The sequence below is a fragment of the Anabrus simplex genome, chromosome 1 (genome assembly GCF_040414725.1).
Source record: "Anabrus simplex isolate iqAnaSimp1 chromosome 1, ASM4041472v1, whole genome shotgun sequence".
Lineage (NCBI taxonomy): Eukaryota > Metazoa > Arthropoda > Insecta > Orthoptera > Tettigoniidae > Anabrus > Anabrus simplex.
Window position 1 is genome coordinate 529,331,903 of NC_090265.1, and position 27,610 is coordinate 529,359,512.

The 27,610-nt window shown below is 40.2% G+C and overlaps 1 protein-coding gene across 4 annotated transcripts in view; it reads right to left on the minus strand.

The window, feature by feature from the left end:
• Positions 1–27,610, minus strand: part of LOC136857088 (cytotoxic granule associated RNA binding protein TIA1) — a 963,365-nt gene that overhangs the window by 743,656 nt on the left and 192,099 nt on the right. For all 4 annotated transcript variants that reach the window (XM_067135475.2, XM_067135474.2, XM_067135473.2 and 1 more), the window contains exon 2: positions 14,027–14,114. In XM_067135475.2, the coding sequence (XP_066991576.1) occupies positions 14,027–14,114 (88 nt within the window). The remainder of the gene's footprint in view (positions 1–14,026; positions 14,115–27,610) is intronic.

Consider the following 27,610-nt stretch of genomic DNA (forward strand, 5'->3'; position numbering starts at 1 on the left):
TCGTTTTAGAATACTGATAGCGAGTAGACGGCGGTAATTCGGAGATATTCCTATGTAACTGTCTCTATTGATATCTGAAGGGACATCAAAGAACTACATGCTTCTTTCACAGATTCCGCTATAATTTACTTCTATGATCCATATTTTTTCAAACATTATTTTCAATCGCCTTCGTTTGTGAGGTTTTATACCGTTGTGTATATATTTTAATTAGTGGTTTAAAATGTAGCAATTTCAACCTCATCTGTACTAAAGATAGAGGTGCTGCTTTAAGTATTATCTTCCAAACAGAACCATCTATAGTGAGAAAAGTGAAGCAACCCACGGTTCTCTATGTTTTACATATCGAAATGTAATGCAAGGATGATCCTACGGGAAAATTATCTCGGTTCCTGCCGACCAACTGGTACCCTCGGTTTCTCTGTTTGATGTCAGTGAAGCTAATCACCACCACAATTGATTTGAAGGCACCAGATTGTGTTACATTCTAAGACCTAACTCCAGCAGGAGAGATGTTAATGTCATTTTTATTATCATCATCGTCTATGTAACAGGTTATCTTAAATAGATGGAAAGAGCAATCATTAAGAAAATATGTAATAAATTGCATACGCTCAAGAAAATTTCACTAAGCGACCATGACCTGAACTTCCATAACATCAGAGGAAGGAATAGGTACGGATATACGAAGGAACTACGTCATCGTCTCCTTTCTTGGTTATGATTATATTCAGTAAACTAGATTTACCTAAGGGGCCTAAAATATTTGCTTTAAAGAACTTCAATACAGTATCACGCTTTGGTCTTAGATATGAAGTTTATACTTCTTCGACAAAATTCCCCTTGAGGGTAAGGAATTGTCTCTATCATTAGGACCACGAAAAATGCGGGCGTTATTTCAAATTCTCTGCAGTAACATTATACAGAAGCTGATATGAAAGAAGCTAATGGAAAGTGAATACATTAAAAGAGTCCAGATTTGAAATTAAGTTAATGATTGCATCGTTTCACTTTATGAGGACTGTTACTATTTGTGGATAACGGCTACCCTGTCAGACATTTCTTGAATGAACGCCAATTGGTCTCGCCAATCAGGGGCGCAACATAATATTGAACAAGTAAAATCAGACAAGCTATATATCACGGTAGAATTACTGAATACGTTTAAAAATATCATCAATGATCAATGTTGATCCATTTCCTTCTGTTTCCTCTAGCATAGCCTGTATTTCATTAGTCCGGTTGAATAGTTAGCTCACTGGCTTTCGGTTCAGATGTCCCCAGCTTAAGTTTTCAGACGGGCAGGGGATTTTTACTGCATATAGTTACGGGAGTTCTTTTCGACCGGAAGATGCCACCACACATAAAATCGAAGATTTAGAGAACGACTATGCGTTCATTGGGATTGTACGGCACGGAGCGTTGGTCTGTCACAAAGAAACATGAACACCATCTAAATGTCGCGGAAAAGAAGATACTTCGAAGGCTAATGGAACTCTTTCAACTAAACCAAGTAAGAAATCATGATGTGAGGACGGCATCTGATGTGGCTCCAATACCCGAGCAAATGCAAGAGACTCGTCTGAGATGGTATGCATTGGGCAGCTAAGGTATATCAGTTGCAGAGACACAAGAACTGAACCCTTTTGGGCCCGTCAATCACGATGATGGCCAAGGAAACGATGCCTCGACGGTCTGAAGGATGACATGTTTCTGGTTGGTTTTATTCGAAACAACGCCAAGGATCGGGCGATGTGAAGTGCAAAGCAGCGGACCACCCAGTGAAGTTGGATAAACACTAAGGAGAAGATGATAGTAATGATGTTACTGGCTTTACGTCCCACTAAGTACATTTACGGTTTACGTAGACGCCGAGGCGCCGGAACTTAGTCCCGCAGGAGTTCTACGTGCCAGTAAAGGGGGTTCTCCTACTCGAACGTCAACCTCACCTGCACGTGGTGCACCCTGCTTTCGACTGACGAGGCTCTGGTGACCAAGCGACTCCCGGGATAAGGAGGGCCCTCTGCTATGCCAACGGGTCCCTATGAAGGCGGATGAGCTGGCAGGAGCTGGGGAATTTTTCTTGCCCTTGAGGTGGGAAACCACCTCTAAAGGCGGAAGAACCATATATGGTCAACGGCACAGAAAGTCCTCAACGGCGGACCAGCCGTAGGGACAACAAAGCTTCCCTGGCGGTTGGGAAGGCGGACGAAGGCTGCAGCACTCTCGGAGCCTCCAGTCGTCGTAACTCTTATGCCACTGAGAACAGGTTGTGAGTCTGTCAAGAAATGTGTGATTGTTGATGTGCAGCAGCATTCCCACGCTAAAAAATGTCACGCACAGACGTCTTCGGAAGAACTCAGCACATACACTACAAGTCCTGCGACGATCGGGGAGTTGTGACGGGAGTAGGATTGTGTAGTGTGGGAGCTCCTAGTGGAAAACCGGTACGTAGGCGACGAATGTGTAATCGCAGTTTTGCTTGAAAAGGGGTTGTAAAGCAACTCGTGTGTTACATTCGTGACTAAGCAGGCCTATTCAGGAATCACTCTGCTCACCCTGAATGGGGAGAGGGCTATAAAAGGTGCCCTAATCACAGTCAGCCTCAACACAACCCGACGGGGGAACCGCGCCCATAGGGTACACCATAAGCGGTCAGAAGAAAATAAATATTAATTTTGTAACCTGTAACATCCGTACTCTAATGGACAATGATACCGCTAATCAGCCAGAAAGGAGAACAGCTATCGTGGCTCATGAACTAAAAAGATTTAACATCGATATTGCAGCACTGAGTGAAACTAAAAGGCCCGATGAAGGAAAAAATTAAAGAACAAGGAGGCGGATACACTTTATTTTGGAAAGGTAAAAACATTCATGAGTCCCGCATTCATGGTGTTGCTTTTGCATTGCCAACGAACTTGTTCCTCACTTTGATGAACTTCCTTCTGTCATAAATGAATGACTTACCAGTTTACGCCTCAAGCTCACCAACAATCAACGAGTTACAGTAATTACAGTAATTAGAGCATATGCCCCGACCCTCACTTATGAAGAAGATGAAAAGGAAGCATTCTATTGCCAACTCGACATACTTCTAACAATAATACCTCAAGATGGCAAAATCATTCTCTTGGGCGACTTCAATGCGCGAGTTGGTAGAGACTCAACACTATTGCCCAAAATAATTGGAAAAGAGGCAGTAGGGAATTGAAACTCTAATGGAACCCTTCTGCTCACAAAGTGTTCAGAGCACAATCTAGTTATCACTAATACCCTCTTCAGACAGAAGGATGCATTTAAAACATCATGGCAACATCCACGGTCGAAACACTGGCATCTGATTGCATAATTGTACGCGCCCGAGACCAACGCGACCTGTTAATCACAAAGGGCCTAACAAGTGCTGACGATTGCTACCGACATATAACGGTCTATGATGACCCTTCACATCCACGTGCAGCGAAGGAAATAGAGTCTAAACTTACGAGACCTAAAATGAACACAGACCGTCTCAAGGATTATAGCACTAAAGAAAAATTTCAACAGCTCCTAGGTCGGATGAATACCCTGAAAGCACTGAAGAACACTGTGTAACACTGAGGACTGCAATACTATCAGGTGTTGAAGAATCGGTAGGACACCGTAGGGTCTAACACCAAGACTGGTTTGATGAAAATGATCAAGGAATTCAGACTCTAATAGACAAAAATAGAGCAGTACACCAAGCTTGGCAGATCAATCCTAGCTCACACTCTAATTAACGAGAATATCAAGGAGTGAAAGCAGATGTTCAGAGGAAAACACTTGTTCTGAAAAACAGTTAGTGAACGATGAAGTCTCAAGAAATGCAACATTTAGCAGAAACTAACAACACTATAGCTTTTTTCAGCATGATGAAAACCGTATATGGTCCAACAGCTCAAGGACTAAACCCTCTTAAATCTAGGGATGGCTATACCCTTCTAAAAGACAGCAATTTAATTAATGCACGATGGAAAAGGACATTTCCACGAACTACTGAACAAGAATCCAGAGATCAATGAAGTCTTGAAAATTCCACAAAACCTACAAAATCTCATCTTGGCGAAGTTCCTTCTTTATAAGAAGTTGAAAATGCTATTAAACAGCTCAAAAACAATAAAGCTGCCGGGTCAGATGGAATTCCTGCTGAACGTCTCAAGGAAGGTGGACGAATTCTTGCTGAACATACACTAATGCTCATAGTCAAAGTATGGAACACTGAAACAATGCCTTCTAATCTCAGAGATGCTCTGATAGTTACAATCTTCAAAAGAAGGAGACAGAACTGGCTGCGGTAACTACCGTGGAATAACCCTTCTGTCTATTGCTGTGAAAATACTCCCTCTAATTCTATCCAACCGCCTGATGCTTCTCGCTGAAGACTGCTTACCTGACACTCAGTATGGATTTTAACCCAATCGCAGCACAACAGGTATGACTTTATGTGCTAGACAAATGCAGGAGAAATGCAAAGAGCAACATCTCCCTCTGGTAATGGCATTCATAGATCTTGCCAAAGCCTTTGATTCGGTTAAGAGAGATGCCCTATGGACATCCTAGCAAGGACAGGCTGTCCTCAGAAGTACATAAATATTCTTAGATTTCTGCATGATAATATGAAGGGCATGGTTCTTGTCAACAATAACCATGGAGAAAATTTTGAAATCACAGCAGGTGTGAAGCAAGGTTGTGTGATACCTCCCACTCAGTTCTCAATATTTGCTGGGATTGTACTTCATCTTGTTGATGGGAACTACCAAAAGAAACTAAATTGAATACAGGACTGATGGAAGTTTATTTAATATCATTAGACTACGAGCCAAGACCAAAACTTCCACTACATCTATCACTGAACTTCAGTATGCTGACGACAATGTTCTTACAAACTCAGAACAAGATTTACAAACAATCTTAAACGAATTTGTGAAGCGTATACAAGTATTGGTCTAAACCTCAACATCCAGAAGACGCAGATCCTTCACCAGCATGCACCCAACTCCATCTCCGTGTTTCCTACAATCACAGTCCAAGGCAAAGTTCTGAAGAACAAAGACCATTTCCCGTATCTTGGCAGCCATCTCTCAGCAAATGTAAATATTGATGATGAGGTTCAATACCGCCTTTGATAATCATAATATCAGAACTCAGACCAAGCTTTATATGTACAAAGCTATTGTTATACCATCTCTTATACGGATGCGAAACGTGTACTACCTACAGTAGGCACATACGATGTCTGGGAAATTACCATCAACGTTGCCTCAGAAGGACCCTGAGCGTGAAATGGCAAGATCGGCGCACTAACGTTAGTTTTATGGAAGAAGCTAACTCCACTAGCATTCAGGCCATGATTATCAAGCACCAACTCCGCTGGAGAGGCCGCATCGTTCGCATGCCTCAATTCCGTCTACAAAACAAAGTGTGTACTCCCAGATAAAGGATGGTCATAGAAAACTTGGAAGACAACAAAAGCGTTACAAAGATGCGATAAAGAGCCAACATAAAAAATTGTCAATTCAAAACAAACAACTGGGAAGCTACTGCACGCAACCGCGCAGTCTGGCGTCGTAATGTCTGGGAAGGAACTCAGCGCTTTGAGCAAGAAAGGCGGAGAACAGAAACTGACAAGCGCAATGCAAGAAAACAACTGGAGCTCTTGAAGAAAAACCACAGAGCCAATGCCTAACAGAACAAATGTGTGTCAAAACTGCGGAAAAATCTGCGATTCTAGGATTGGCCTATACAGTCACTTAAAATCTTTTTCAGGAAGACAATAATACTCGTTAACGAGGAATAGCCCATCAAACCTACCGACACGAGGCCGACTTATTTTGAGCTCCTTCAAATACTGAGCCACACCGTTGCCTTCCTGAAGGTCAAACAATCGAAGTAATTTGAACAGTTCTGCCACCCATCACACTCATTTTATTGCCCTCCCTGCCAAGTTGGGATCAGAAGGTCAGAGCCTCCACCGTCTGAGCCACTTAGCTCGACCTAAGGAGAAGATTAAGATGAAGATGGTTAATTCATGTAGCTCGGAGAGAGTGTGTTTGTGTTCGTTTTAACACACTTATCCATTATCATACATCAAATCACACTACAAACAGCACAAATTAATACCAATAACTCTTTGCAGTAAAACTATCACAAAGATTGGAAGTTCGTTTCAGGAACTGCTGAAAGTAAAGCTCATTAGGAAAATGTAGAGAATCAAACTCACAAATTGTCACCAAAAGCTGCTCAGGTCCATTTAACACCAAGATTACCATTCTAGAAATAAAGGAATGAATAAAAGAAAGTATTATTATTATTATTATTATTATTATTATTATTATTATTATTATTATTATTATTATTTCAACGGTAAACAATGATTAAATTGTTTAAATATTCATTTTGAAAAGCATTATTAATCGGAATACAGGAAACATGCAAAAGCACCAAAAATGAGAGTCATCAATATGAATATAAAAAGGGACATTTCATTTATCATTGACAAAACGAGCAGAAACAAACCATTGTAAATAATGGAACAAACAGACTCATAGTCTTTGTTCTATGAAACCTCATTCAAATGGTTAGTAGTCTTGTTGTTGATGATGATGGCCTATGCCGGTGCTACTGCTGCTGTCAGATTGGAAATGACAAATAACAATAGCACAATCAGGAAATTGACTTTTTCAGCTGCACAATGTACAGCTGTTCCGGAGGTTTGGTTCTATCAGTGACTGGGACTGACATATACAAGGCCTATCCATTCTTCTTCAACGCCTCCCCCACTTCTCTTACAGTACAAGGATGCACAATATGTTTAGCGAGGGACGGGATAGTCTAATTGATTTTGTAACAATAGAGCTGAAATGTACTGGAAAATCAGAAATTAATGTGGGTAGTGTAACTATTAAGTTAACATGCAATAAAAACATAGTTTCATTTCAAGTAGTGACGACTTCTACTAAGTAAAAAAAATCATATCTCCAGTAGGAAAATTTCCTTGAACTCCAGGAAACTAAACCAATTCATGTTGAACATGGGACTAACATTGAAATAAGTCATATGAAGTCACCTTCTTTATATTCTGTGATATCGATCTTTGTACAGTGTGAACTGAAAAATAAAATGTATCATTTCATGCATTTTCTGCTGAACCTATAGCATAAGGCATTTTAAAATACCAACTAGTTGAACCAAGAAATTGTGTTCTTATTTTCTAAAATCAAGAAAAAATCTGTAAACATAAAGATACGTAAATACCGTATAAGAAGGGGAAGAAGAAGAAGAAGAAGAATGTGTTAGAAGATCTAGAACTATAATCAAATCTTGTCTCTTATTAGTCATGGAACGCGTCCTTCTAAATCCTAAGTCAGAAAAGAAGTACTGTAGCTTTAAAATGCCAAAAATATGCTAATTGGATATTGGTTCGACTGTGCAATAAAGCAGTTCCCTCAGAAGAGTTCTCAATACAGTATACCAAATCTTACTTAGTATGTTACTTTGTTTGCATACCAAACATTTTATTCAAACTTTCTACACATCTTATACATTAAGATTATTAACAGAACAGCTGTTAAGGTTGACGTGCTGAGTATTGTTACATTTAAAGGAACGTTGCACACATCTGAGTGAACTATATAAAAAAAAGAAAGAGTATTTCAACTGAATCTGAGTGTGCTGGAATAACCTTGATGAGACTTACCCAATCCAAAGTGATGAAGATTTCGCATGACCGAAGTGAGTTTGATTTCTTGCCATAAAAGCAAGAAATTTTGAAACGAGATTTCGTCTTCTGAAGAGGTCCACGATTTACTAAGCCTACAGTACAGTATATATGAATAGCAGGTTAATTCCTGAGAGCAAACGCGGTCGTAAATAGAGCCGACCATTTGACCTCACACAGTGTTAAGGTTACGAATAGTGGAATAGTGGCCTCCGTGGTCTACAAAGGAGGTAAGTTAGGTTTTGATGTATCGCTGTGGGATGATAACTAATACAGAACATCAAATACTCCGTATGGTCAGTAAGTGCGATTAGGACCAATCGTAAGTACACGACCACCATGTATTACTGTAGACGTGACCGGGCGAGTTGGCCGTGCGCGTAGAGGCGCGCGGCTGTGAGCTTGCATCCGGGAGATAGGGGGTTCGAATCCCACTATCGGCAGCCCTGAAAATGGTTTTCCGTGGTTTCCCATTTTCACACCAGGCAAATGCAGGGGCTGTACCTTAATTAAGGCCACGGCCGCTTCCTTCCAACTCCTAGGCCTTTCCTATCCCATCGTCGCCATAAGACCTTTCTGTGTCGGTGCGACGTAAAGCCCATAGCAAAAAAAAAACAGTAGACGTGATTTCTTCTGCTGAATAAATAATCATGGAATAATACCATACAGTCACGACTGTAATGTGCCATTATCACCACTAGGTAGAGTACGGCTCCATGGCTAAATGGCTGGAACACTGGTCTTTCATCTAAGGGGTCACGGGGTTCTATTCCCGGCCAGGTCGGGGATTTTAACTTTCATTGGTTAATTCTTCTGGATCGGGGCTGGATGCTTGTGCGTCTTCATCATTAAAGTTCATCTGAGGTAGGATCTAATCATCAACGACGCGTTGGTCGCCTATATGGAGTCAACTCGGAAGACCTGCACCAGGGCTCCCGAAGGCCTCAGGCCATTATTAACACCAAGTAATCTATACTACTGTACTATACTAAGATTCCTAATATTCGTCCCGTTCCATAAAAATATATCATGCTTATATATTACAAAACATTATTAATAACAGAAATTGATAATTTACAACCCCGCACAACAGTCTATATCCAATGTACACCCCAAAATAATATAGCGCATTAACAATCACACAAACAGTTCATTTAAAATCCTTTACCAAATATAGGCTACTCATTTGTTTCATTTGCAAATTCCTTAAAAGCTCCAAAGCTTCCTCTTTGTGCATTCTTGAGTCATTTCACGCTGACGTAACAGACTAACAACGCTCAATACCAATATAATTAATCTTCTTTTCATTTAAGTCGTGTTAACTTTCCAAAAAATAATGGCCACGGTATTAAAGAAATCTCTCTCTCTCTCTCTCTCTCCGCGTCTACAGCAGTTTTTTCCATCTACCAACTGTGGGTCTCCCACAATGATTATACTGTGATGCGCACTTGGAAACAAATTAAAATCATAATGATTACCTACTAAGAACTTTTGAAAGTAAACTTCCATTAATATCTAACTGGGATTTATTCATCCTGCACATCCCCGATTCCTAGACTGCCTATCAAATTACACTTAAATTTCTAATTGATTAAAATTTTGAGTGTTCAATATGGTTTGTTTCTCTTGTTGTTGCGGTTGCTTCTCAGTAGCAGTGATCCCTGAGAATGGAATTCCATTCAGAACCAACACTGCGATATTACTTAAGACGTCAGTGTAGAGAAAAAATTCACCAGAAATCCGCGAAGAGACGAGGGGTGGTTCTACGCGCTCCCACCATTAGGCCGATAACCGAGATTTTTTTTTTCTACATCGTACATCTGGTAGTTCAGGCTGGTAGGCTCATAAATTAGCCGGTTTGCTGCACCACCGTCAGCAGGCATTATTATTATTATTATTATTATTATTATTATTATTATTATTATTATTATTATTATTATTATTATTATTATTACAAGTTGCTTTACGTCGCACCGACACATAGGTCTTATGGCGACGTTGAGAGAGGAAGAGGCTAGGAGTGGGAAGGAATCGGCCGTGGCCTTAATTATTTGCCTGGTGTGAAAATGGAAAACCACGGAAAACCATCTTCAGGGCTGCCGACAGTGGAGTTCCAACCCACTATATCCCGAATACTGGATACTGGCCGCACGTAAGTGACTGCAGCTATCGAGTTCGGTCCGTCAGCAGGCTGGCCAATATAGCTTTTAAAGCGGACCTTTGGGTCTATTGTACAGACTACTGAAGAATTATTTTGTATGGAAAGTATATCAGTCCTGCTGCTACTGCCATTTGTTACCAAGCGGTGCACTTCTTCATAGACTTCGAAGGAATTCCCTTTCAGTGTTTCGGTTATTGTAGACCAAATTCCGTAGAACTTCTCCACACGGGCATGATTTCAGGATGTACGCAAGTTCTGTGCAACAGTTCTTTGCCTTTTAAGTAAGAACGATTATGTTGATAGTGTATGCTCTCCGGAGAGGCCTGGTGCAGGTCTTTCGACTAGACACTCTAAATGAGACCAGCGCGTCTGTGAGAATGATGCCATACCTAAAATGAATTCTAATGTTTAAGACGCACAAACACCCTTTCCCCAGCCAGAGGAATTAACATTTGAAAGTTAAAATTCCCGACCAGACCGGGAATCGAACCCGGGACGCCCTGGACCAAAGTGTCATTAGCTATATACTTCAAACGGTGATGCAAAATACGTTTGATGCATTACAAAAAATCATTTGAGAGCGAAAAAGGTAATATATCACGAATGGAATTAGTTTTTGTTTAGTGTGTCTGATGATAGCGTTACCATAGCCACAGAAGCTCTATTTTTTTTTCATGGAATCTGTACCACGAGGAAGTCATTTTCCATTTCCGAACTCTCACTTGTATCATAGTGTGTGTACGCTGAATTAGTTAACCATCGAATTAAAAATGATTAGAGTCAAATCAATGTTCGCCATCATTTGTTCTCACTAATCATAGAGTACTCTCATTATTGTTTGTTAATCTGTTAAGGTCTGGTCGAAAGGATATTCTACAAAACCTCACTATACTACATTCAAATATTATGTTTAAAAGTATTTATTCTCAAGATCAGGCACTCTCCTTGTAAGAAATCTTCTCTCAGGTAATTCCTTGGCTTCAGGTCACCCGAACTGTTCAGATCAGAGGGAGCTATGGCTGCCGAAGCCATGGCTTTGTGTGAGGTGATGAGTAGGGGCTCTATGTCCTCCTTCTCCAAGCAAGGGATTAGCCGGACAAATGTTGACAGTAAACCTAGCCCTAGCCTGCTAGCTTCGCAGGCTGCTTGCTGCTAGCCTTTCTGTCAGATTAGCGTGAGGACACACCGTGAGACACGGCGAATACCTGACCATATATTCGTAAAACGAAACATAGCTATCCGAAATCAAATATGCAACGGTTCTCTACTGTAATAATTTCATTCGGATGTCTCCGTAACTAACAGCCAGACTTTTGTTATATCGATAAAACAGTGAATGATAAATAAATGCTGTCAATTTTTTTCTTCCACTCCATCTTTGCGACTAAACATTGATTTGGAGGGTGTTTAAGCTACACAAATCAACATTTAGTCAAAAATGACTGTCGCAAACTATGGTTAGGACGTACAGTAAATTTTCGTGAGTGCGCTGAATGCATTCATTGCTAATTTCTTTCATTTATATAATTTTGTTTACAAGAATATGAGGTATCAACTCAATTAAAGAAAAGTTCATTACGGCGTCACTTTCATCAAATATATTTCACATGTAAATCCGATTTTCTTCTTGTCTTCACATTCATGTCCCTCAGAGTGTTATCACCAACAAGTTTGAATTCGTATTTATGTTCTTAAATCGGTCATTTTAACTGATGGTCATAAGTTTGATGCCGTATGAACTACGCAGTATGATGAAAAAGGAAAACAGGTAAAAGCTTTAAATGGCCAATAATTATTCTGACATCAAAATGGGAGATGAGATGGTTGAACGTAGATTCGCCCTAGAAGCTATTTCACCGAGTACTGAATAAATTCCATTTTCTGTTTCAGATTGTTAAAATCTCAATCTTTCTTTAAATCAAAGTGATCGATGTGTTTCCTCAAGTGATACCCAACAAAGGAGTGGAGTTTCACTTCCAAAGGTTAATTAACGGTTTCTGCCCTATGTATGGTTCTACTGACCACACATCTGTCCGCAAAAAAGTAACAATAATTGTTCCAAGCCAAGTGTCCTAACGTCAGCGTTTAGATTTGTAAGTAACGTCACTATTGAACATATTTATTGTAGTGTTTGGGATTTAGAAAAATATCAGTAACGGCAATTTATGAGTGTAATTTACAATACGACCACTTATCTACTGAAATATCTAGAGGTCTTTTACAGTGAAAAATATTTTAGCGAATTACAGTCAATAACTACGTAGTTACCGCAACATTCAGAATAAAATATATATGTACAAATGTTCAGACCTCTAAGGAACACTTGATAATAGACACAAATACAATATAGAGATTGATGGTGATGCTTCCACTGACACTTTTCACTTGAAGCATAGAAAAATGACGTGAAACGATATCTGAAGTAACGTAAATAAAAGAGATCCTTCCTTTCTGCTTGCGACGGATCCACCAACCCACGCCTAGAAGTTTTCTCACTTACATATAAGAATTAAACCGGAGGCTGTGCAAAACTGAGAAATGCGGCTATTTTCTGTGTTGCCAGTGGCAAGCTGTGATGAAGACAATGTTTCTATTGTCCCCGATAGAGCTCGCATCATACGTGCCCACATGGCTACTACATTCGATAAAAAATAGAAAAAACATCGAGTTTGAAGTTGCCATGCCATGCACCGGATGAGACAGCTCCAGAAATGTTTGAAGTAAGTAGTAATGAAATTAAATTTGTTACATTTTTAATCAGCCACGGGTTGATGAAATGCGTGCGCTATTCCTTGCGGGGGAAGTCAAAGATTAGTAATTCCATTTTTGACCATAGAATGCACTAGTGTCACTGTAAACTTACTCGTTTTGCAAAATTGTTATTTTTTGTCACATTTTATCACGACTTCAGGGGATGCTAGAGGCTTATACTCCCAAACCCCTTTTGCTTGCCCCCAGACCAATTGTTTAACAAATCCAGATCAATGATATTCTCCAGACCAATATTCTAACCTATCCCAGCAAATGTTCCTATTCACACCAATATTCTAATTAAACCAGACCATCTCTCACCCAAAAAAGTAAATAAAAAACTGACAATATGATACACAAAAATAATTGTTATGGGATACCTTAAATATAAATCATGTAAATACACACTTAAAAACAAATATGTTTTATGTACAAGATGATGATAAAATTTAAATTGTAAATCTCCAAAACTATGTACTTGGAATTAAAAAAGTAAAAAATTACAGAATAAAAGAAAAAAGAACAAATACGATTAGCCAATAGGCCAAACCCCTCCTATCTCCACACATCCTTTACCCAACTCCTAAATCCCTCACTTCAGTTTTAACCCGCCTGAATCTCCTGGCCACAGAGAAGGCGTTACCTTCTAGGTGGCCCGCCTCCCCCTTCAGAGGAGGAAAGATTACTTGCCTAAATAAAATAAATAAATAAATGTTCTTGTATAAAGAACGGTAAGAAATCATTTCTTTATAATGCGGTACTCTGCCGTGCCGCCTCTGAATTTGTCGACGTTGGCAACGCTTGTTTATTACTTATGATGATGTCCGAGCCGCGCCATGTTGGATCTCTGAACTATCATTTTGCGAATGGTCCACGGAAGTTTTATGAGATTGATTAAAGGCATGCCATTTTATGATAAATGCAGAAAATTACCATTCTCCATTTATAATGTCACCGTCACATTTGTAGCCAACAACATAAAAGACTGTAAATATGAAAACCAGACACCGTATTCCTTAATTCAGGGAACAATTCCGACTCCTACCAGTACAGACTGTCGTATACTTCAGATGTGTGGAACGGGCTATTCGAGAAGGTGGTAAGAAGGTGAGAGAAGTGAGATGGCAAACGGGCAGAGGGAGGGGGAAGGGTTACACGCAACGCGCTCTTGTAATTATCACCCTAAGCTGAGAGTGTACACGCCCACCTCCACTGTTAATTAAATATGCATGATAACGCAACAGCAGCACCAGGTCCGCTGTTTCAACCATTAGGCCTAATGACACATTACTGAAATTAAATGCATTTCAAAGTACGAAAACAAACCAACAGAAGCCTACTGCAGTCAATGACCTAAAAACATTGCTACTTACGAAATTTCCCCAAAAGGCGCAAATGCTTCTCTAAGCGTCTGGGTCTCGATTTCTGGACTCAGGTCACCAACGAATATGTGATAGTGTTCTGAAACAGAAGAAATGGATACCATTATTAGCAATCTAACGATAACAATATATGCATAACACAACGAGCTAGAAAGCTCGGTGACAAAACAGCACTTGAAATGGAAACATTATGGTAAGAGGAGGAAAGCACCATATATTAACAGTGTACCGTATAGAATTTTCACAGTTGAACTACACTCATGTTCATAAAAACATGAACACCTTGAAAGACTAGAAATACAGGAAATTCATACTCACAGGACATGTGCATTAGTATGTTCTGAAGAAATGATTAGCATTTGAACCATGTCGGCCCTCAGGTTCAAGGACCACATCGATATCTCGGGCGTGTCACCACCGACTGGCAAAATGTACCTGCGGCTCTTGTTGTCACTATAAACCGAAGGTAATAGATCAGTGCGACTTGAGCATACGTGCAGGATGCCTCGCAGATGTATGCGAGAATCGTACAGCCAAATGAGTGAGTTTGAAAGAGGGAGCATTATTGGTATGAGAGAACGTTATGTATCCATCCGGGAAATTGTTGCTCGTGTGGGACGAAGTGTGTCGGAAGTGCAACGGTTGTGTACCGAATAGTTCACAGAAGGCCGTAGAACACGACGAGAAGTGTCTGGTCGCATCACCCAGACCAGACGTCGTCACGTAGTTGCTCTAGGGAGCCAGTGTTACTTGCTCCGCTCGGGGCGGGTGTTTGTCACGTGACAAGAGAGCAGCATAGAGGCGGGTTGCATACCGTGGCCGTACTGTACTTGCACCACTGGCCTTCAGTACATACTACGTCATGCACTTCCCCTACTTCTTCCCCTACTTGCTCGCTAAGCTGCTCTCGTTCCTCGAGAGCGGGGAGCAAACTGGCTCCGAAGGCATTTCGCTCTCGATTGACAATGCCTGACCCAGACCACCCACCGAGAAGATTGACACCTCATTCGAATGGCATTGCAGGACAGATCTGCGTCTTCCTTGGCTCTGGCGCAACAGTATAACACATCGTACACTATCGGAAGTGACAGTCCGTCACCGTTTATTACGGTCTGGGTTACCGGCGCGTCGTCCACTTCTCCGCCTACCTTTGACTAATGTGCATAATCATGCTATATTGCAGTGATGTATGGAACGACGTCACTAGAGACAGAAATGACAGCAGATAGTGTTATTGGACGTATCCAGTTTCTGTTTGTTTGAAAATGATGACTGCATTTTGGTTCGCCGCAGACATGGGGAGATGTATCACATTGACTGCATTCGCACAAGACACACAGCGCCAACTCAAGGCCTTATGGTGTGGAGTGCTATTGGGTACAGCCACAAATCAAAGTTGGTGCGCGTCCAGGGCACTGTGACCAGGTTGACCTACGTGAATGACATCCTGCGACCCGTAGCCATACTCTTTATGCACGACACCCCAGACGCCTTATTTCAGCAGGACAATGCGCGACCACATGTTGCTGCACGAATACGTGCCTTCTTGTTGTCAAAGGCTGTCAGATTGTTGCCCTGGCCCGCCCGATCACCAAACCACCACCACCGAACTTGTCGCCAATCGAAAATGTGTGTTATACGGTTGAACGACGGTGTTGTGACCCAATACTAACCACCAAAGATGAACTGTGGAACCAGGTGAATGCAGCATGAATAGCTATACCCCAGGACACCATTCGCGCTTTATACCCGTCGATGCCATCACGCATGGAACAAGTTATCAGTGCCCATGGAGGACCCAGTGCCTACTAGGCAACAGGACACGTGCTGAACTTGGGTGACTGAAATGCTAATCGTTTCTGCAGAACATACTAATGCACATGTCCTGTGAATATGAAATTCCTATCTTTAATTTTTCAAGGTGTTCTGTTTTTTATGAACATGAGTGTATAATTAAGACGTATGTCGAATGTCGTCCATACGAATGTTTATGAAAAATGTAATATGTTGAACGATGCACGATAAAATGAATACAATGGGTGTTAAAATTAAATATAGAATGAGCCTCAAGCAGGCATCATACGGTTAGATTAGGCCTACAGTTCTAGTGTATGGGACTCTGACCCGTAATACTTTATACAAGAACCGGGAAAGATCAAACGGCAAGCAGCACGATTTGCTCTGGGCGATTTTCGACAAAATAGTGGCGTTACGAAAATGTTGCAAGCTTTGGGATGGGAAGACTTGGAAGTAAGGAGACGAATAGCTCGACTAAACGGAATGATTCGAATGTTTGTCAGCGGAGCGATGGCTTGGAATGAAATTAGTGGACGAATAAGCTTCAATGGAGTTTTTAACAATAGGAAAGATCATAAAATGAATATAAAGTTAGAATTCAAGAGGACAAATTGGGGCAAATTCTTATTTATAGGAAGATGAATTAGGGAGATTTGAAAGCATTTAAGAAGAGACTACTTAAACAACTGATAGGATATCTGTCACCTGGTGACAGCCTTAAACGCAGATCGGTGGTTTAGATAGATAGACTGATTGATTGATTGATTGATTGATTGATATAATAGTTCAGTGATCAGAAGAGATCTGGTACATCACAGGACATATTTCTGCATTGATCATCGCCAATACTCAGTGCATGTATGCAGTTCATTAAACGTTGTTTAATCATTAAAACTCTGAATTGAAATGTACCATGATCCCTAAGGCATCATTATAATGCATCATATTAGCTATGTACGATAACGTATTGAATTTTCAAATCCGAACTATTTAGGCGTATTTCAAATACCATTTTTGATCCTTTTGTTACCTCTTGATATTTATTATTGGAGGCAAAATTCTTCTTAAGTACATACAGTCATCATCACGTACACTACCCTTGGAATTTCATGGCTACCAGTCGAGGTGCCGTAGCAAGTTCATGTCTTTCTGTTAGGTCATCAGCCTACAGGCTGGTTAGATCCTCAAATAGCACCTCCAGACTATGCGGTTATAGGGAAATCGTAAAAGCCAATGGCAACGTCAACATGAGGCGTACTAGGCAAGATGAGGAGTGAGGTTGTTTGCCACTGCTTTTCTCCCAGGGACAGAAAGTGTAACTAGTGCGACTGACCCTAAGAGCGACACCTTTCGTTACACTCAGACGTACTGATCGCGCATCACAATGGCATTGCTCAGCACCACCCAGACCGCAGCAGTTTCCATATTGTCAGTCATGGATGTGACTGACACTACGGTGGAAGCTACGCTTTGCTGTGGCCTGTGCCAATAGGCACTGATAATGGAAATTTTTATTAGTATTCGTCAGAAATCAGTTGTACAGATGTCATAGCACTTGAAATTTCGCTAAAACCTATGGTTCCAAATTTTATTACAAATGCATGTTAAGCACTTGCGCATTATTCTGTGTCTTATAGCAAGCACATTTTAGTGTCAGATTAATAATAATAATAATAATAACCACGAAATCTAGATAAATGGATGTATGCCTCATTATAGTTTAATTTGGTTTCTAGCTGATCACATGAGAACTATTTATTAATCATTAAAGGCCAATTGGTCAACAGCAGAATGTCCAATGTACGGGAAGTCTAAAAATGTCCACAACTGTAAAGTCCTATCATATGAGGTCACAAGCAAAAATGTCTAAAAACAGATGTTCACAAGTCAAAATGAATAATATAAAGAAATTCCCACTAGTCTGAGGATGGTTGCCCAGTTGTACTTCCTCTTAAAAATATAATCACCACCAACACCTGCCCACTAGTCAAAATGTACATATACAGAAATGTCCACAAAATATGGATGGTTTATGGACATCACGTAATTATTTTAATTGTATATAGAACAATATGAGAGAGACTAGCCTATTAAAAATTATAAATGAACACATAAATGTAAGGTAGCCCATGAATAACATTGCATATTAAAGGTAAATTGAAGGGATTGTACGCCGATACAATAAATACAATGTGAAGCCACGATCGACCGCAGTGTGTGTGAGAAGCTATATCTGCGGGAACGTACATAATACGAAGATGCACGTTGACATCGATACATAAGGACATTAGAAAACGAAATTAAGCACAGGCTGCCCAATATTGTAAATTTAACTTACATTTCACTGCTAAATTATTATTTTACATGTAATCATTTTATGGACATTTCTGATAATGGCCGTGTAATGACTGTGGACACTTCTAACACTGGACGTGTGCATTTTTGCAGTGGATTAATTTTATTGGTAATTGGTAATTGGTAATTACTGAATATCTTTAAGAAAAATGCTACACTGTCCATCTTGTTCCTTTCACTGACCCTCAGAGGCGCTGGAGTGTGCGAATTTTACAATAAATGAGAGTCTATAACGCGCCAATATTCTAGTCACACAGATGCCCGCCTGTTGGCTATGATCGTTAAGGCGTTGAAGTCTATATGGTCAGACACCGTGGTTGGCCGGTTCGAGAGCCGTTGGTCGAAAAAATTTCGCCATCGGAATGTTGGTCGACAGGGTAGGAGAGATGGTGGTATACAATTACTAGTCACTACATTGCGTGCCAAAAGCCTGGATTAAATTACAAACCTCTCCGCAGAACTCATATGGAGTTGATGTTGATTCGTCTTCGGATGGGGACGTAAAGCCTCGAGCAGACCTTTTGGTGCTATTCGACAGGAGGCCTTTGAAACATGGCTTTATAGACGGATCCTGAGAATATCTTGGACCCAGAGAATGAAAAACGTAGAAGTAATGAGAAGGATGAACACAACACCTCAGTTGATCAAGATAGTGAAATGCCGAAAGCTGCAGTATCTGGGACATATCATGTGCAACACAGATACAGTCTACCCCAAAAAATACTCCAGGGGAAAATCAACAGCAAAGAGGTCCTAGAAGAAGAAGAATATCTTGGCTTGACAATCTTAGAGGCTGATGCAATATGTCATCAGTTAAACTGTTCCGCGCTGCCACAAACAATACAAAAATATCCATCATGATCGCCAACATCCGAAACGGATAGGCACCGAGAGGAGAAGAAGAAGAAGAAGAAGAAGAAGAAGAAGAAGAAGAAGAAGAAGAAGAAGAAGAAGAAGGTAGGCTATGTGCCGGCACCCGGTTTCAATCTCTCCTTTCATATTTCACGTCAATAATTTCATCTCATTAACTCCTCTGATGAGGGTGACGTCAAGAAGGGCATCCCGTCGTAAAAAAGATTCGGTGCAAAGATTCGTCTCGCTTCGTACCCGACCCCGTACGGCAACAGGAGAAGTATTGAACACACATGCACATATAGTCACACGGAGCTCTCGTATAAAAGCTCCCGTAAATGCTGACCAGCTGTACGAAGAACGGAACCTGCAATATTTTAGTGCTCTGTGGGCAACACCTGACCAGCCGCGCCACTTAAGCAACCATGCATTCGAAGAGAATCTCAAATTTCACACCCAATAATTTCTGTTACAAATTAACGCGCACAGATAATTGTGGACTCTTTGCCTAACAAACGTCGCAGATTCGTTTTTTCGTCCTCTCTAGGAGCGGAAGGGTAAATGTTTCCCCATATAAATGGTTAATCAAAATTAAAGCTATGTTGCTTACTTTTAAAGCTTCATAGATAGTGAAAAAATATCGTGGGCTTGGTGTTTAACTGTTCTTGTACTCTCCTTTGTATATATATTTTAATCCATTCCTATTTTCTCCCAATGAACGTAAGAATTTCTTGTAATATACAGACCTTCTTTTTGTGGGATCTGAAGGAATTCTTCCTGATAGCGAAATGCAACCTCACATTTTCTCTGTTGTCGCTTTTATCATTCATTGTCTTGAAACGGATACAAAGAACTGTTTCGCACTCGCGGATAGCAAATTAAGACTTCGTATAACCTCCGACATCTGATAAAAGTTCACTAACGCGACTACTGATAAAGAAATGTTCGCACTTTAAATGTAACTCAGGACTCGCCTAGGATATGTAGTCTATAATTAATTACTGAACTCAATAGGATAGCGATACACATCGTCTTAAGTCTCACACACTGTGCTTCTGTAACCATATGGGTGAAACTCTCTGGATTGTCTGCGTCTTCTGCTATACTGTATTTCATTTGCTTTGGGTTTAACGTCACAACCAACTCATATACGTGGATAGGAAAAGTCTAGAAATGGAATGGTAGCAGACGTGGTTTCAATTAAGGTACAAACCCGGCATTTGCCTGATATGCTTAGCCAGCTGACACGGTCCTATTAATGAAAGTACACAAATTTCAGTAATTACGTAACAAAAAGAAATGCAGCGAGGGAAGATGTAAATGTAAAAATGATTTCCAAGTTTTTCCGAAGAAAATACATTTGTTTCGGAAGTTCTGAAGGCGTATCTACAGAGTATGAGAAAGTGGGACATGGACGTTAACTGGTTTAAAATAAAAGACAAGAGAAGAATGTCCCGTTACGAAGGACTGCTTAAAGTAAGATCAGTAAAAAGAGTAAACAGGTTTTGAACCGAGTTAGTGAGAAGAGTTTTGGGAAAATTTGGTCTGAAGAAGAAGATTGTGTGTGATAAGAATATTAGAGAGGTCAATGCAGAAACGTGGGTTTTTAAAACAAGTATTCCCTCCCAAATCGTGCTGTGACCGATAAATACGTAGACTGAAATAGTTGTGGAGAGTTGGAAAAGTTTTAAAGAGTAAAGTTCCGTCAAATAGTATTTCGTCTGACATGATGAAGAATATAAAAACTCCACTCTTCTGAGAGATGAATCATAGATATCAAGAAAACCGAAATCTGGAAATGGACTTCCAGATCATTAGATCGTGTCGGACACACACAACACCTCCAGAAGTGGTATTTAGTACAGAACAAAAATGGCAAGCCGAACATCGGAAATAACCGAAACTTCGTAAATTACAATACTGAATAAAGACACTGAACACCTTTAACCAGAGCCCTGCGTGGATATACAAAATATTGTCCACATCCGCTCCGCATCCGCGAATGGCCATCCGCTGATATTGTGAATATTTAAATACAGTACGGTATATTACACCCGAGGTATTGAAACGGATAGATCTGTTAACACAGTAAAATAGGCCTGAAACCTGGCACCAGAACCCCTACAGTCACAGGTTTATGAGGGGTTTTCTCTTGCGACAACTATCGACGTATTGACCTTTGTTCCTTCCATTAATTACGGGCAGGAGCCAATTACGCTTAGGTCATATTTACGGCTTTATGGTCTCAAGGTTCTTTATATATCACCATTCATCCACACCACTGTCACGGGTCACCTAAGCACAAGCAAAAATAAGGGTAAACCAGAGTGAATATAAATAAAATTCATTATTTAGAAATTATCAGCAAAATTATCCGCACTGTGATACAGTTTGCATCCACCAAGACAATAACTTCGCGGATAAATCCGCGGATAACCGCATCCGTGCAGAGCTCTTACCTATAACCAAACCGTGTCGTCTAATAGATAAATATATTGATGTTATCTTCTGGGCAGAACTCCTTCCCTTATTTTTAGACATCCATTTCGTAGTCCAATTACATCTTTTTTTTTCCTATCTACTATCGCAAGCTCCCTCTTCCATAGTCTCCCACATCTCAAATTCGCTTTATTTTCTTTTACCTCCTCCCACAACCCCACCCCTTCTTCCTGTGAGTTTTGTGTTAATTTCGAAAAGTTTCATCTTTCCTTAATTACCCTGTTTTCTCCAAAGCGTTGTTTTCTTATCCTAACAATATATTATCTCTCCCGCTAGACTTCCCCCCACCCCTCCCGGTGTTTTCGGTCTCTCTCTCTCTCTCTCTCTCTCTCGTTCTACATTTATAAAATTTACATTTTCCATTCGTGATGGCGATGTAACCCACATGAATAGTATAAAGTGTATTAAAAATTGCATATAGATGTCTAAGAGAGTGAAAGAGGGAGAGGGGGCAGGAAGAAAATATAGGGGAAAGAGGCTGGGTAGGTTCACAAGTAAAAAGGGTAATTTTTGAGGATGCTGTGACTTTTCTCCTTCTGGGGAGAATTATTTTTTCCCCTTCCAACTTCCTTTTTCTGCAGTGTTAAAAGATGAATCTCTCGGCGGCGTGTTCTCTTTCCCTCTCTGCTGCTGCTAAGATGTGATCACTATCATCCCAGTACGGACTTTACGTGCTAGCAGAGCGAGCAAGAGAAGAGGCGAAGCGATGCCAAACAGCGATTTAAGTTACAAGGCCTTTTACGTGTGCAACCAAAGCCAACCCGTTCTCAGACACCAAACAGTCGATTGCTTAAAAAGATTTTCCGTCTAGTTTACTTCATGTCTTACAATAAGAGGGAAGAGGGATTATGGTTTTCTCTCTATTTAAGGCTCTTAGAAAAAGTCTATGAAAACGAAGAAGGAAGCAGGGAGCTAAAACATCAAGTTTCATTCAGAAAATTCAACCCGCCATAGTAAAGTATAACATGAAATTGTTTTCAAAAAGCAGTTTTAACGACGTTACCAAATTTATAATGTCTGCTTCAATCTATATGGAGTTGAAAAATATAGATCTGGCAAAGGAAATCTCTGCTTAGGTAGGTTGCTTTATAATGTGTATGCTGCTGAAATACATTCAAAATATGATACGTGGGATACCTTTTTTTTTCTGCTAATGTAAATATGTCATTCCCGTAATACTGCTTACACAATATCCAGTAACTCTATGTTTGACAAACACGTTGCAAAATATTTAATACTATTTTAGGTGACTGATTAAAAGAAATTTAAAATCGTATTTATGCAACGAGTTCTAAGAAAAAATTGTATGAAGAAGCAATAAGTTTATAGATTAATATTCTTGAAAGATTATGTGTTCTATTAGCTTTATAAGGATGTGTGTTAGATAATAATATTAGAGAGAGGTAATATATCAATATAATTAAGAGATTAATGGAAAGGGTTGTTCAAGGCTCTTAGAAGTCGATGAAAACGAGGAAGGAAGCAGGGGGCTAAAATATCAAGTCTCACTAGAAAATTCAATCCGTCATAGTAAAATCTAACATGAAACTTTTACAAATAGCAAAATACGTAGTATGCATACCTGCCAAGTTTCCAAACTGAAAAATTCGGTGGGAGGGGGGTGTCCGGGGAGTGACGTAACTAACAACATGTTATGATATACCAGTTTACAAATCTAAAATTACACTGAGTAAATTTTAATTCAAACTATAAACTTATCGTACCTTCCTTTTGACCATGTCCACGCATAGAACAAGTAGCTTATTGGTCGTTGCAGGTGACTCCGGCTTATTTTGCCCTCTTCAAAAAGTACTTGCTATATTCTTGCTCAAAACACTTGCCTTTATGAATCGACTCCAGAGTTATAAGGTCTTGTCGTAGAGAGATGACCTGAACTGAGTTCTTGTTTTTCTGACCAGACTGAACATCCTCTCACACTTTGCATTACTATACGGAATGGTCAGAATGGAAAGCATCACTTTAGACAATTTGTCACACTTGATTATCCCTCCACTATAATATTTAACCTGGCCTACCAGTGCCCATTGTACATCAATTCTCTCTTCTACCTGAATATATATCACACCTTCAAGATGGAAGTTGCAGAATTAGAAATGTAGAGCATCCATTTCCTCATTAAGGTTGTCTTGTGTATTGGTTAGAATACTACGAATGCATTTACAAAAAACCTTTTCATCACTAATATTGTCGATGTTCACCACTTCCTCATTCAATAACAGATCACTGTTGAATGGGAATTTGTGGACCATATAGTCACATGAAGTAATAAAACACTGCCTCACAGAACTAAACAAGGAACACTTACATATCCACTTGCCTAAGCCTGTCAACGATAACACTAGTTGAATGCCCTACCATCAAATCATAGTCATCCTTCTGATTAGAGGCTGTATGGTAAACGACATCTAAGGGTGAATGTGCAAATTACATTACTTACGGCTTCAAAAATCGAGACATCACGTTATTTAGCATATCAAGAAGAACTGACCTCAGTACATGGATGTGAGGCACGCTTGACTGAAGCAGTATGTTTGGATTGTCAAACAGTGGCAGAAAACTGGAGAGAAACAAGCATAATGCCTTATTAAGTTCTGATGATAGGAACATGAAGAGTCTCTCCTCTTATGATAAAACCTGGCTGGTATCATAAAAGGCTATGATCTTTTTTGGAGCATTTGAAACCGCGTCTCTGACTTCCGGTTTACAATACAAAAGAATGAGGAGATAAATTCTTGTTGCTGTTTGGTGATGGCGATGACGAAGCAGAACCGGTAATTTACTACTTAAATTCTGTGATATTCTCGGAATTTTGTAGGATTCTAAATTTCCTAACTGGGACTCCTTCGATGTGATTTAACTCCTAAACTAACTAGTGAGAGGTTGTCACTACTGTAAAATCCTTGAAAAATATTTTCCCATTGATAGCCAACGTGTAGAGGTATGTTTGAGAACTTTTCTCATGTCTGCATTATGCAATTGCTGGAATTGTTTGAACTGTTTCAAGATTTTTAATATATATGAGATCATTTTATCTTAAGATAAATAGTGCAAAAATTATTATCTATTTGATGCTGTTACCATACGGTGTCCGACTAGTTGGCTGAACGGTCAGCGTACTGGCCTTCGGTTCAGAGGGTCCCGGGTTCGATTCCCGGCCGGGTCGGGGATTTTAACCTTAATTGGTTAATTCCAACGGCACGGGGGCTGGGTGCATGTGTTGTCTTCATCATAATTTCATCCTCATCACGACGCGTGGGTCGCCTACGGGCGTCAAATAGAAAGACCTGCACCTGGCGAGCCGAACCCATCCTGGGATTTCGCGGCACTAAAAGCCATACATTTCATTACCATACAGTACCCCTTGTTCTAGAGCAGCTATCCCTTGTGGATTCTCTCTATCTTTTTAAACTTATTTCCAAATAATAGAAATCATCTATTGAATGTTCACCTAATTTAACAGGCAGGCACACCGATCCAATTTCAACAGCTAAATTTATTAAATGACAAGGACTCCTACAATATTTAAAAGAAATCAAATTTCCCTTCTCAACATCTTACCCTACTCTCATTGGAGCATAGTCTGTATCGTCCGACTCGTTGGCTGAATGGTCAGCGTACTGGCCTTCGGTTCAGAGGGTCGCGGGTTCGATTCCCGGCCGGAGCTGGGATTTTAACCTTCATTGGTTAATTCCAATGGCTCGGGGGCTGGGTGTTTGTGCTGTCCCCAACATCCCTGCAACTCACACACCACACGTAACACTACCCTCCACCACAATAACACGCAGTTACCTACAAATGGCAGACGCCGCCCATCCTCACTGGAGGGTCTGCCTTACAAGGGCTGCACCCAGCCAGAAATAGCCACACGAAATTATTATTATTATTATTATTGTTTGTACCAAAAGCAATGCAGTTTGTTAAGGTGATGATGTATTCTTTCAAGTTAGAGAATAAAATATTGACAATGTTAATGCCTGTTTTCACTTCCTTCTGAAACAGGAACTCTTAAAAGACAACTCTGAATTTGTTGAAGCGGGTTGCAAAAAGTAACCGCAATTGGGTACAACTTCGAATCTCGTTGGTTACTATCGTCCGATGCAATTGAAGGAAACACCATTCGTAGGCAAGCAATAACCTTTCCTTTTTGAGATTTTAGTTCCGGCAGAGCCATATTTGGCGGCAATTTTTGAATCCTTGAAGAGTACCGGCACTGTGTTTTGAAATTAGTGTTCGTATTTTTTTTTATTTTAAACTTACAACGTAGTTGCAGTGAACTAATAAATAGAAGTATGCAACAAAACCTAATTTTTTTATCTTCACTACACACGGTGATTTATTAATATTTGTTTCCCCTCAACATAGGCTGGATATTTCACCCGATCTTTCTTCTACGTGCAAAATATCGGAACTGTAATTCAACTGCTCTCCTTTCCTTACTGTAGAATCCTCGAAATAAGCCGGATTCCATTTCACAATCTCATCGAAATGCTGCCCAGACTAATGATTGTCTACTACGAGCGTTCGCTACTCTCCCGTCTAGGTTCGCCCTTCCTTGCCGCTCGAGGCGCCACGAGTACCAAACAGCATCATTCGCACGCGGCCTATAGTGTCAGTTTTTTTTTTTTTTTTTTTTTTTGCTAGGGGCTTTACGTCGCACCGACACAGATAGGTCTTATGGCGACGAAGTGTCAGTGTCGTCCTCCTTACACTCGAAATTAAGTTTTCTTGTATTTTCAACACATTGTCTACGTTTCGGCAAAGGGCGACTTAAGACATCCATTAAAATAATATACAGAGTTACTCAGCTAAGATGTCCGCGTCAAATAACTCGTGAACTTTAAAGGTGTCGACATTTAGCTTCACTTTCATTAATGTTACCAAGGGGCTAATAATCGCACTTGCAGTACTTTCCCAGGGTGTCAATATCTGCTGGGATAACTGTACTGAAATAGAACTTACCTTATATTTACGGACATTACAAGTTCAGCGCGGTGATTATTTTGAAAATCGGACAAGTACTTCAAGAGAAAATGGAATGTATTCAAACGTGCTTCATTTGACAGGCGTGGGCCGTCCTGTTCGATTGAATCACAAACTAGGCGGCCACCTGCTATGTGTGAAACATGGGCTGTTGACATTCTGAGTTCCTCCACCTTCTTCTGACAGCTAGACATTCGCTCATCTGTGCCAATAAATACACTGTCATAAACTGTATGATTTAACATCGTCATAGGCAACAGGTAAAGGAAAAACGTAAATACGATGGGTTTCCTTTCCCATGCGACTTGCCTTGATGAACTCTTTTTCTTTTCCTATTTGACTTAGGTTTGTAAGGTCTGAACTTTCAACTTCAGACCTTGGTGGTCGTTCTCTATCGTTTATTCATTCTTTAAAGTGTCGAAACTTTCCCGTCTGTTTAGTATTAAGGCGTGTTGTTTTCCTAGTTATAAATGAAAACCTACAACCTGTTTTCCAGTCATTGATAGGGTCAGGGATGGAATGAATGATGCAGATATAGGCTATTAGTACGATGGTGTCGCCACTCCCAAAGTGATTTATTAATGACTGATAGATGCTATGAAATGAGAATGGAGAGTGTTGCTGGAATGAAAGATGACAGGGAAAACCGGAGTACCCGGAGAAAAACTTGTCCCGCCTCCGCTTTGTCCAGCACAAATCTCACATGAGTGACCGGGATTTGAACCACGGTATCCAGCGGTGAGAGGCCGACGCTCTGCCGTCTGAGCCACGGAGGCTCCCCTTTCCTGGTTATACTTTCTCTTAAAATAATCACTCAAACCATCACCATTACTTTAGCAGTCAGCGTAATCTTAACTACTATCTCTCACACTAGTTTATTTTTTGTTTATTCATGTTTTTCTTCTTTCTCTGCCATTTTCCCCACACCTTAGTGGGGATGCGACTGAAATGTGTGTTGCACATGTGGTTTTGGCCCAGATTTACGGCCGAATGTCCTTCCTTACATCAACTTTGTAACCTTGTGTTGTTTTCTTTGATGTTGTTGTTGTTGTTTTTTCTAGTGTTTTAACG